General features: G+C 35.5%; 1 protein-coding gene across 2 annotated transcripts; it reads right to left on the bottom strand.

Annotated features, from left to right (window-relative positions):
- Window positions 1-3,974: 3,974 nt before the first annotated feature.
- LOC128920393 (uncharacterized) lies at window positions 3,975-11,731 on the bottom strand. 2 transcript variants are annotated; one of them, XM_054227563.1, is made up of 3 exons: window positions 11,228-11,731; window positions 8,819-9,287; window positions 3,975-8,730 (listed from the first exon to the last, which is right to left on the bottom strand). In XM_054227563.1, exon 3 carries the CDS (start codon window positions 7,551-7,553, stop codon window positions 6,615-6,617), a length of 939 nt encoding a protein of 312 aa, XP_054083538.1. In that variant the 5' UTR covers window positions 7,554-8,730; window positions 8,819-9,287; window positions 11,228-11,731; the 3' UTR covers window positions 3,975-6,614. The 2 variants fall into 2 exon arrangements, with proteins under 2 accessions (XP_054083538.1, XP_054083537.1); XM_054227562.1 differs by lacking the exon at window positions 11,228-11,731 and having other exon boundaries at window positions 8,819-9,810.
- Between the last annotated feature and the right edge of the window lie 1,411 nt (window positions 11,732-13,142).

Genomic DNA, 13,142 nt, shown 5'->3' with positions numbered 1-13,142 from the left:
TTTTTCCTTTAAAGACAGAAATAAAGTTTTTTTGGGAATATTAATATTATCATCGCGAGGAATGCTTGGTTCAGGCAAATATGAATCAAACTGCGTTTTGTAAGGTGAACAGAAGGATTTATATTTTAGGCTTTTAAGAAATCAAAAAGTAAAGTAAAAAAAAAAAGGTTTTAGTCTAATTCAAAAGAAGTAGAAAGAAACGCTAAGAATCGGCCAAATATGGCCGATGCCGCCCCCTACTTGGTTTTTTGTACTTACATCGCAAAGTACTAAAGTATATCAAACAAACTTACTGCATTCATTTCACATTTATAACTTCATCGTACGGAATGGCCGAAATCGCATAGCCCATCCCAATACAAAACTTTTGTTGAAAACCACTAAAAGTGTATTAACTCGCTAACGAAAAAGCTCAGAAGCACTCCATTTCATAGTAAAGATGGTACAAAAGAGATGCAATCGAGTTGGTATAAGAATGGAAAACAGGCATGACACTGAACACGTTTTTGTCAAAAGCCTCACCTCTGGAACTATTTGACACGAAATTTGATGCATAATATTTCCTTGTCATCCAGATATTACAGTTTAATCGGTTCCCAACCTCGCCTACTTCCCATATAACACAATTTTAAACTCTTTTTGATTCGTTCGCTTCACAATATAAAAATCAAGAACAAACAAAGAAAACTTTACGAAAAGAGTCCATTGGAGTTCCGCTCGTCTAAAAATTATCGACTATATCTTTTTAAGGCCACAGATTCTGAACATGACTGACTTTTTATAGAACATATCGGTAAATCCCATCATCTTAATGAAATTCAGAGGTTATCTTTTTCTGATAATCATGTGCTCTGAAGCTGAAAATAAAACAGTATCAACACTTCTCTATTCGTCATATAAGGGTTTTCAATTTCCGGTAGGTTTTATATATTGTTCAATATTTAAGATATTTTAGCAATATTATGTGAATGTATAATTTGAAAATATCGTGGATTGCGGCGAATGTAGATGAAATCGGTTCACAAATTACTCCAGTCTCCATATACTGAATATAATTTTTTGGAAATAAATTTCGTGTACATACATTTACATGTTCTACATATAAATAGAGTAGAACTCGAAGACTCCTGAATTTGCAATAGCGTTTAGAAGCTAAATTTCATACAAATTCCAAATACCAGCTGAGCAAATTCCAAATACCAGCGTAGCTGAGCACGAAAGTAAAGATACCCAGTGAGAACTTTGTCACATTACATGTTTCATTATTTCATTGAACATGCATTTTCGTGCGTCTTTATTTATTTTCAATATATTACTATTAAAAGAAATATATTAGAACCTAAAAGTATTAATTCATTAATTAACTTCAAACATTAAATATAATACACGACATCAAAGAACAAAACACATCGTTAGTCATTTCCCGCAGGGCACTTTTGCCTAGCGGCGGCACAGCCTTCGTCAGTTTTACTTTGATCCTTTTCGTATCACTTTATTTATTTAGCTATACTATTGGTGTTATTTTGGTGGTATGGCTCATTTTTGTTTAACTTGACTGAATTATTGGCTCATGAGACAATTGAGCACTTCAACGATACGTATGAAGAGAAACTTATTCATTTTTCATGCTCTCGCTTTGTGTGCTGTGCGTAAATGTGTTTAAGTGGATCTTCTTTCGTGTTTGATGATTTTTGACTTATATGCACTAATACTATTTTTTGTGTTACTCAACCAATGACTCAAAAAAGTGAATAATTGCAGTTCTCTGAAGCAGAGACCGTATAATAAATAATTCTACGCTCTATAATTCTATCTGCTTTGGTTTTTCTCTGACCTGGTTTTAGTGACCTCTAGCGAGTATTATATTTTGCTAAAAGTTTTTCAATTTGGTGTGAAACCGCGCTATAGTAAAAACTTCGATAGCTAAAAGCAGAAGTTGGTTCTGACATCTGCTATTATTCTTAACGAATTTCGAAACGAACTTTGAACTTCTAAATTCTCTGTTTTTAGTGAATCGATAAATTGTAATAATTCGAACAAGTTTACGTGCATTCCGTCTGACAGCGTATACGTCCGCCATCTTAACGAAGAACGTAAAACGGTCTAGTTGGAATATACGTTCACTATATTAAACGTTAAAACCAATTTGGCAAAAAAATCCCAAGATTCTGATTAGAACGTCATATTAAAGAAAATTTTTAATGCTCATGCACATATACCGGTTGCGGATACTGCTTGTCTTCAAACCTTAGCTTAGCGCGGGTGTTTTTCCATGATTCTGTTTTTAGTTGCCACTTTATGTTGTTCAAAAATAATAAAAGAAATAGTTACATTTATTTTGGTAAGCTCAAGAATTTGTTACTCCGAAATATCCGGAGTTAAAACTTTGCTCAATTCTGGTGGAAAGGAGAAGTAGAACTGGACCAAATAGAAATACGATTAAAAAGTAGTTTAGTATCAAATAATATGTGCCACGAATAAAACCAAAAATATTCAGGTTATTAGCCAGTATTTAGTGAATTGAAAATGCTAAATTTTTTATCCTAGGCCACTCTAGAGCACGTATATATACGTTCTCTGATGAGGCAGCCATGAAAGAGAATTCTGGAAACAAACAATTACTAAAAAGTATTTTCAAATCGGTTGATTTATTGGTAAAATATTTATTAATTATTTTTAAACCAGCATTTTTTGAAGACTGGTATGAACATGATAAAGTATGAACAATTGATACAACTTCAATTGCTAATACGTATACAAAAATAGTATATGAATTTACATATGTACATTCATAAATGCATCTATTATGTTAGGGTATTTTTTGGATTATCTTTACAATGAGCTTTTCCCACATTGCTTAATTATCTTATCCTTCGGTCGGCATACATAACATACATACATACATATGTACATATTTAGAACATTCTCCTTTTCCTCATCTGAATAGAAACAAACACTGCTTTGGGAAATATCGCATATCATATTTCCCCACTAAAAGCTTTTTCTATATTTTACTATGAACTTATTTCATTTAACTCAAATATTAATACAAATTTTGTCTATTTATATATTTTCATACGTAGAATTGAGTAACGGTTACAAGTTTTGGGGCATTGCTCATTGGCTATTGGATTTATTTATAAAAGAAACGCCCTTTGCCAATGAAATGTTAGTTGGCGCCCGACACTCAGCTTGTGCGTAGCTCAAATTTTGGTTGACGGAAACTGAAGTTTTGGGAAAAATTACAATAATCAGTTTCACGCTTTTATTAATTTTTATTTTAATTATATTTATAATTTATGTATTCTGTTTGTATTCTCAGATGCAATAATTTTATATAATCTGAGTATGTATATACAGTTCTAGCCACACTGTTTATTATAATTTTATAGATTTATAAATAACTTTTGCTATCTATACAAATGGAAAATAAGGGAAAATTAAACTATTATAAATAAAAATAACAATTGAATAACAATTTAAAATATCTAAAATCGGTATCTGGAAAATATTTAGAATTGCTTAGACCAACCCCCAATTCATCTGAAATAACATATGTACATTCCCTATAATATATAGTATAATATATATGTATGTAAACTAATATATAATATAATATACTAACTGATATATTTATTCGGCATTCATTTCATTGGAATTCACATATGGAATTCTAACCCAACTTGGATAATTTTCAAACAATTTTACCATTAACGGGTTAAAATTTAAAATTTGGAAATCATTTTTCTCTTATTGAATGGTACAATATGTTTAAAATATTCTCCAAACTCAACTCAATCTGAGTAAAAATCTAAAAGATATACCCTTTCCATTAGGTTTCACAAAATACTATTTAAATACGTATCTTTGATATGCTAACTGACTTAAATGAAATATATGATTGTATATATTAAAAATAATTTAAAAAATACCATTGTTTTTAATCTCTGAAAACTACATAACCACTTAACATAACATTTTTGTCACTTTTTTTGATTAGTCGATTCCACCTATTAAACCATTTAAGGAATATACTACGTTCAACTTTTCAAGGACCAAGCCACAGAAACAGTCACATTTAGAAAAGAGAGAAGTGTGTTTCACTAAGACAATGCACCGTGCTACAATATAATGAAACTGATATCGAAATTTGTACATTTCATTAGATGCTAGAATGCTAAATAATAAAATAGAATTATGAGGCAAAATCATTTTTCTTTCCTGGTTGGTTGGCGTTTTGCTACATTTTGGGATTACTTTACTGAATTAATTTAGCTATATACTAGATCCAAGGGTTGATGGCAGTATGTTATACTCTTTGTGTGGCGCTACTTATATTCTATTGAAACAGTGGAACGCAATATTATATGCCATTATAATAATACCAAACCTGATGACGTTCTTTGCGGTTCTGTTAACTGTATAAACGATTTTCTAAAAAAATGAATTTTTTCGCAAATCTTATTGGCATGTAGAAAATACTTGCAAAGAGACAATTACGCGGAAATATTAGTAAATGAAACAGCTATCAAAAGGCGTAAGGCACAATACATTAATAAAATATATAATATATACTAATAGGTAATTTAACAATTATATACGGATATTTACATTACCTCTTAATTTTTTATCTCTGTAAATACAATAGATTTCAGTGTACAATTTATAATACAAGAAAATGTGTTTATGACTCTGTTTTCAAAATATAACCCGTAGCATTTGTTCTAACCCCGGCATGAAATCTATAGATTGCTGCAGGTGTTACTTATTGTAGTATTTCATGCGAGAGATAGCTAGATAGCCTCAGTAAAAGTAAGCTGTGGATGAAGCAATTTGGCCAGCGCAAGACTAACGAGCATAGCCGCGTAAATTCAGCGACCACGCATTGCCGCAGGACATGGTGGGTTGATGATGGTGTGGTTGCCAAGCACATCCAACGTTATCTAAAATGAGCATCGAATGAGTCAAACCTATCGAAAATAGACAGGAGATGGTAGAATATAGGATAGTATAATATAGGCAAGGGAAAGTAGGAGAATCAGCAAATACTTTGAACGTGAGAAACTGCGGCCATGAATTTTTAGTTTGATGTCAGTTAGCCACTCACTCAGCTCAACTGAAAGAAGTTTTCGTAGACAATTTTTAGTTCGATTTGTTATGTCAAAAGCGTATCGTTGAGGCAAAAAACTCATCGCACATTTGCGATGCCAAATGAATATCTAATATCTATGAAACGGATGATGGCCTTGCGAAAGTGGTTACACGCGTAGTTAGGCAAGGTTGAAATACTTAAAAAAAAAATATTTTTTTTTTGTTTTGTGAAAAATATAAGATTAATCTAATGTTTTGATATGTACAGTTGATCACAAAACTGAGCGGATAACTACGGATATATTATATTTAACCATTTAGCATTGTAACATATTTTTTAAATAAATTATTGCAGTGTAGTGTAATATTTCACGGTATTTCATGTTTATTGTTATTTTCGTTGTATATTAAAAAAATTAAAAGAATCATGTCGAACATATTCAACGCACAAAATTGGGCGTACACATACTAAATTCAGATTTCAGACTTAAAAAAAACATCCCTTTTTAACGAGGTTACTCTGACAAAGTTGTCAGTCGTATGTATATCTGTTTGATTTTGCAGATAATGTAACAATTCTGCCTTTATAAAGTGATGGCAAGTAAAATATTTACTGAAAAATGATATTTAGTAATGAAACTATGTTGTTCAGAAAATCCAAAAATAAATCGGGAAGAGTTCGAAACAAATACTTACGGCTGTTGATTAACACAATAACGTAACGTAACAGATATTTAGGCACCATCAAAAAACCTCTCTCTGTGAAACTTCTGTCATGTGTTGTGAAATAACAACTTGTTGTGGTTGTGTTATATTCTTCAAGTGGATCTGAAGTTATAAAATTTCATGAAGGAAATAGGAATAAGGAAGACCACTCTGCGCAAAATTTAAGATAAACCATCCGAATACTCGTACATAGTCCACCAGTACATGGGTTCCAACAGGCTAATGATTCGAATTAACTTAAAACATCTTTTGCAAAACCTTTCTCTCGAAAACTCCTAGAGTCGTCTCATCGGATGTCGACATCGTCCATGCTTCTGCACCATACATCAGGACGGGATGGTTCATAGAGAGATGATTTTACTTTGCAATTGCCTACTCAGTCCAAAGTAGCATCTGTTGGCAAAAATAATCCTGCGTTGGATTTTGAGGCCGACATTTTTAGTGTTTTTGATGTTGATCCAAGGTAGACAGAATTATCTACGACTTCAATATTATGATTGTCAACAGTGACGTGGGATCCAAGACGCGAATGCGCTGACTGTTTGTTTGTTAGTGAGAGGAGACATTTCGTCTTGTCCTAATATTAATCACCAGACCCATTCGCTTCGCTTCCTTATCCAGTCTGGAAAAAGCAGAGCAAACGGCGCGGTTATTGCTTCCAATGATATTCAAATCATCTGCGTATCCCAGCAGGAGGTAGACTAACAGACTATTAGGTTAGGTTAGGTTGGTCTGGTAGGCCTGCAGGCCACGCATAGACCAGTTATGATCCTTTGCGATACCAGAATGGAGTGCCTTCACGTGTTCCCTGAGTAGTAGTCATCGTTCAGAATGCCTGCGCCTGACGTGAATTTTATTAGTTTACGAGGCTTCACTAACGATATCTCCTCTAACTTATCGTACTGTGGGGCCCCTAAGTACCTAAAACGCTGTCTCGCTAACGCAGGATAAACGCACAAGAGATGCTCCACTGTTTCCTTGGTGCCCCGTTCTTGACATTTTTTGGATTCCTCCCGATCTGACAGCCGCATTTTATAGGCATGTGCCGCTACTAGGCTGTGACCGGTAAGAATGCCAACCATGGTCCTACAGCCCTTTCTATCGAGCTCCAGTAGGAACCTTGTATATTTTTGATCTACCGATTTGCACATGACCTTTGCAGTTTTACACCCCGGTAGATCCTTCCAGCGTGATATGAGTTTTCTATGTCTAGTTTTCCTGTCTATGTCGTCGTACAGAATGTGCATGGGTTTACCGATGTTGATCATGTTTCCGGGTGATAGCTGTACACCACTCTTGGCAATCCCGTCTACGATTTCGTTGCCATTGCCTTTATGGCCTGGCACCCAGTAGAAGTGTAGCCTCATATTTCTGGCGACCCTCATCTCCGCTACCCTGCTGCTCAGGACACTTTTGGCCGATATTCGACATGAGGTTACTGCCTTGATTGCTGCTTGGCTGTCTACGTAGATGTTAATTTTAGAGTATTGGCCTTGTGCGGTGGAGGCTAGCTCTGCTGCCTTCCCAATAGGAAAGACCTCTGCTTGAAATATACTGCAGTGGTTCGGCGCTGCAAGCCGCTGAACCTTACCCTTAAACTTCCGATACGTAGATTTACTAGTACCCGTCCACCACACCAGAACACCGTAGAGCAGAATTGGTCTCACTATTGCTGTGTAGCACCAGAGAGTGGGAGAAAGCCCCCAGGTAGGGTCAAGGCATCTTCCTGCATGCATACAGAGCAGAAGTTTGGTGTCCAAAACTACCCCTAAGTATTTGGTACGTGCAGACACTTTCTCGTTATTAAGATGGCGATGTCATCCGCATACGCTGTTATCTTGGGAGCTTTGTTTTCAAACTGTTTTAGTAAGTTGTTTACCACTAATGTCCATAAGAGTGGAGATAGCACTCCGCCTTGTGGAGTACCTCTACAGACTTCCTTGGTCACACTGGCATCATTCCATTCCGCTTTTATCTTTCTAGAAATCAAGAGGATCTGCCTTTTGTGTACGCATGTTGCGATTTGGACAAGCTGCCAAGAGGCGCTGTGTCCCTTATATGTGCATCTAGTATTTTCTCCAACGCCTTCAGAAGCAAAGAGGTTAGACTTATGGGCCTGAACTCTTTCAAGTAGGTTGGATTGTTTTTACCTGTCTTCGGTATGAAAAACACCCTAGCCTCTCTCCATGAGTGCGGTACATAACCAAACCTTAGACATCCTCTGAATATCACTCGCAACCACGGCACGACCAGCTGCATTGCGTTCTGTAGCGTGTTCTTGCATCCCGGAAAGTGTACGCTAACTAGAACCTCTAAGGAGTCCCTGCAATTCTCCGTCCACTCGCCGTTGTTTTTGCGAATCAGGCCTGGCGAATAGGGGCTTTTAGATAACAGTTTTCTAAGTCTTGCCACCTCATTTGTTCTTTCAAAGCTGCTACATAAATAATCGTATCCAGTTGGTAATTCTTTAGTTTCTTCTAGCCTCAAGTCTAGCTTTAAGCCCCGTTCTAATAGAGAAACGTATATAACTGTGTTCAGAGAATGACGGTGTACTTAGCACCCTCCAGTACTCTACCGTTGTACCTCTACTGGTGTAAAGTCTTATGTCTAGGATGTTTTTCGATGTTGGTCCTATATACGTAAGTTCCTCCCCTCGGTTTGCTATCACTAGATTACTTATTAATATAAAGTTTAATAGGGACTCACCTCTTCCATTAATATCGCGGCTTCCCCAAACCATGTGGTGCGCGTTAGCGTCAGCTCCAACTACCAGCGACTGTTTCCTTCTGCTGGATATAGCCGCCAGCCTCCGAAGTCCTGCAGTCGGTGCCTCGTCGTCATGTGGCAGGTAACAGGATGCAAGGAGTATGAGCTCATCCCTGCAATCCTTTATCGCCACCCCCGTCAGGTCATCTGTGGAGAGATTTAAGTTAACATGGGAATACAGCTTTTTGCTTATAAGTTGTGTAGTTTGGTGACTTTAGTCCACCGACCACGTTACCCGATGCTATCCATGGTTCCTGGACTAAAGCCACGTCGTAGCCGCCCTTCTCTAGATTGAGAAAGAGTCCGGCAGATGCGATCTTACTTGTGTGGAGGTTCACCTGAAGTACCGTCAACTTCTGGTTCATTAACCTCAGAGTGCTGATCAGGTGACCCCTCCACCTCCTGTAAGACTAATGAAGTCGTCATTATCTTTTTCGACTTCACCCTTCTCCAGTGTGTTTTCATTGTCGTCCGCTCGCTTGACTTTTGGCTTCTCAGCCTCGTCCTTCGTTTTCCTTTTCTTTGTTGGCGCTTTCGGTTCGCTCTCTGTCGACCGTTGCCTCTTCTCAGCTATATGCTCCTCGATACGGTTAGCAAACGCTGAGTTCGAGGCACTACACCAACTACGTGAGGCAAAGTGCGCTCGGCCGCTTTTCACCTCCTCTCTGACCTCTTAGAGATGGCGCACATAGGGATTTCCGTGGCTGAAATTCAAAAATGGCATGTTGTCTGATGTGAATGAAAATTTCACAGTTTGTAACCACCTATCTATACATTATTTTCATTATTAGGATTCTATCTGCATTAGTTTTTTTGTCCAGAACTGCCCAAAGTTGGTGATCAAATCATTGATACAATAAAACAATTATTGAAATTCAACTTTATTATTTCTTTCATTTATAATATGTATCAAAGAAAAAATTTGCATCAAAATCCATTGAAAAAGATAATGCATAAAAAATTTTGTGGAACAACATAATTTGGACGTTAAAATTTCAATGTTCTTCAAATTCAAAGTGGTGCATCTTTTTAGCGCTGTCTACCGCTGTCGACATATGTAGATATACCGAATTAAAGCCTGAAGTCTAAGCTAAACGATAAAAAAAATTCAGCTGCCCCAAATAGCCCCGCTTGAAACAAAACAATGAGATACTCTAAAATGGCAAGTTACCGCCTAAAAGTATGCAATATATAGCGTACTTTATAAACGTTTGCCTTTGAATGCAATTATTTTGGCACTGATTTCTTAACATTTTGTTGATATTTTTACCGTAATATTCAATATTTTTGAACAACAATATTGATCAAATTACATTAATTTGCGAAGTGTGAAAGTGATTAGAGGTCAAGTGATATCAAGTGCTGCAATGGAAAGTTTTAAAATTTCTTATTTAAGAATATGTGAACTTTTAATGGATACCAATAGTGATATTGACATAGTTGTTGAAATTATTGCGACTAATAATAGAAACATGACTCAATTAAATGTTGCGAAATTTGAAACATTAAAAAAAAATATTTTGTGACAAAATTTAAAGAGAGATGGCAAAGAGCAAGACGTACGAGAACAAGATTTCTTGAAATGAATGAACAGTGGCTTACAAGTGATTATGTAGTGGAAGTTACTAACGAGACAGAAGCACCGAGCTGTTCTAGCATGGTTAAACGCGGTCGACCAACTATTGCCTTCGAAACCAGTAAGCCGCGAAAAAAGAGAACAAAACTGCATGAATTTTATGAAAACACCTCGGAAGAAATGGTTTTGTATGCCGCAAAAAAACATGGTAGCGCAGATATGAATAAGGCTTTCACTCCAGAAAAGGCCCTGGCGTTGATTCTCGATGCTTCATTATCTAAGCACCAATATGAGGTTTTGCGCAGCTCCGCTAAGGAAATTGGTAGTGATATTTTCCAAAAATCAGTGCTGTAGGTCAAAAATTAAGTTACACCTTATATGGGAGGTGGGCGGATATTATTGAAATTTAACACCAACATATATAATGTCATAAAAATGCTATGTACCAAAAATCAGTGCTGTAGGTCAAAAATTAAGTTTCACCTTATATGGGAGGTGGGCGTAAAATAGGGGGCGTGATTTTGATTTTTTCATTTTTTTCTTGATTAGAATCCAAAACAATGATGTACCAAATGTCATTGTCCTGCGACAACTCCTTATATTTTTAGCGTCAGTATGCACTAGCAGAAACCTATGTGTGGCGCCTGCCTGTACTGCCGTGGCTTAGCTTGTCATAGACAGCTTGAGACCCCAGCAGTGTAGGCAGGGCCACCCATTGCCCAGTCGACACCCGCACGGAGGATATAGCCAAGAGGAATTTTTGTTGACCTAACAGACTATTGATTTTCGTATTTTTTTAGAATACAAATAGAAATTTAGGGACAATTTGGGGACCAAGCTGGGCGATTGCTTCCTTCCTATTTGGTGGACGGATCGGATGCACTAGGTGGATGGAATTATATTTATACATATTGACAGAAAGAAGAATTTGGCCGTAGGGGATTAGCTCATAGAAGTTGATTATATGCCAATTCCACCAAACAAATCGCTAAACCTTACTGGTTAAAAAGAAAATATCTCTAACTTTCGAATATACATTTAACAATTATATACTTATATTTACATTACCTCTTAATTTTTTATCTCTGTAAACAGTATATTAATGACCAATAATCCTGGCCACAGTTTTCGTTGGCTCATTGAGATTCGACTACGACCGTTAACGCTCAACGTTATCATAAGTAACCCTCTTTTCATCGCCAGTAATCATTCGCTTAAGAATTGAATCGATTTGGTTGAAAATTCGTTCCATGAGGTTTTTTTGCGTTAACTTGGAACTTTTATTTTTATGGTTCCAAACTGTTCAGCTTGTAGGCTTTACTATTCTGTAGTTTATTCATTTAAAATTTTTAATAGCATAGACTCTTGTAACACTAGACTGGAAAACCCCAGAAAGGCTTTTATATTATTTGAGTGAACATTCCTTATTTTTTATATTATGTTAAGAATTTCATTTGCACCCTGAAATGATATATAAACATATGTATGCACTGGTGTAGACAAAATTTAAAAGCAGATGTGAGATTTATTATGTGGTGAACGCTGTGTGAGTATAATAAATAATACTCGACTATAAATAATATAATAAAATTCGTTATAAAGAGATGAATTAATAAATAATAATAATAAAAACTTTTAGTTAGTTTGAAATTTACTAAATATTTGTATGGTTTGTATATAACTTTCCTAATATTTCGTTGAATTATAACCGTTTTGTGTTAAATGTGGAAACGCTTTAGTCGAACTGCTTTATTGGCTGCAGTCAGTTGCCAAATGTATTGCGAAAATGATACGTATTCTGACCCTCAGACAACAAATCAAGCGCTAGGTGTACACTTCATGTACTACATATACACATACACATGTATGTAGGTGTACAAGCGCCTTCAAAATCCTCTTGCCATTCGCTGACCTCACTTCGCCTTCACGTTAATATCATTGACTGCACGAAATACCCAATTTAGCCGAGTTCGATTCGGAATGTCGCTACAAAGTAACTAATTAGACATGGGTGATTGAGGGTAATTAGTGAAATGGTCATGTGATGCAAACAGAAATTCCTTGTGGGCAAACTGAACATATTACATTGAATTTTTAGAAATGAATGGAGATCAGAATGTGGAATTCAGCAATTGACTAAACTTAACCAATCTGTATAGGTTTTCAGCTCTTATTTTTGCAAAAAGTAGATACTTTTTGGGAAATTCACAGGCAATATCTATAACTATCAATATAATAAAACAAATATGTAAAAAAATAAATTAAAATGTGTTGGCAAAATAAGAGTATTGAAGAAAAAATATTCAGACTACAATTACTTGCTTACTTACGAAATATTTTATGCAAGTATCCATTAACTGTCTATATTCCCTACTTTTTCTTTTCAAACTTTGGCCAAAACGACAAAAAATTGGTTATGAATATAAATATTACATTATATACTAATTGAGGCCGGAATGAGAGTTTTTCTTCGGATACTTTAAGGGGTTATATACAGTTAGAATTTTCAAAAAATCGATTTTTTTTAATTTCATTTTCTTAATGTACATATATTTAAGAATACACACAGAAAATTTCATATCGTTCCGGTGAATATTTTCAAAGTTACAAGCAAATTTGAAAAGGCGTTTCAGAGTGTTTGGAAGTAGAAGGTCCAAACTTTAAACGCGTTTTTCTCAACATGGTGTTTTCAAAGTCGGTGACCAACATTACTCGAAAACGGCTTGACCGATTAGTCTCAAATTTTAACACGACCATCTTAAATATATTTTTTAGTAATTATCGAAGATTTTTTCTCTCCAAAAAAAATTTTTTTTATAAACAATTTAAGGCCGAAATTTCGGTGGAGAATCGATTTTTTTTTTTTTTTTTGAGAAACCGCCATTTTGTCAACAAATTTTATTTTGCTTATTCCTTCGATTAATTACTAGATTTAACATTATTTTAACGAAATCTGTTTGGTTTTTTAATTTCATATGATCCA

The sequence above is a fragment of the Zeugodacus cucurbitae genome, chromosome 3 (genome assembly GCF_028554725.1).
Source record: "Zeugodacus cucurbitae isolate PBARC_wt_2022May chromosome 3, idZeuCucr1.2, whole genome shotgun sequence".
NCBI lineage: Eukaryota > Metazoa > Arthropoda > Insecta > Diptera > Tephritidae > Zeugodacus > Zeugodacus cucurbitae.
This window is presented reverse-complemented; position numbering and strand designations above follow the sequence as displayed.

What these genes read in the sequence shown, in the direction of transcription:
- LOC128920393 (XM_054227563.1), bottom strand. Translation starts at nt 7,553, where the DNA reads ATGCATGCAGGAAGATGCCTTGACCCTACCTGGGGGCTTTCTCCCACT.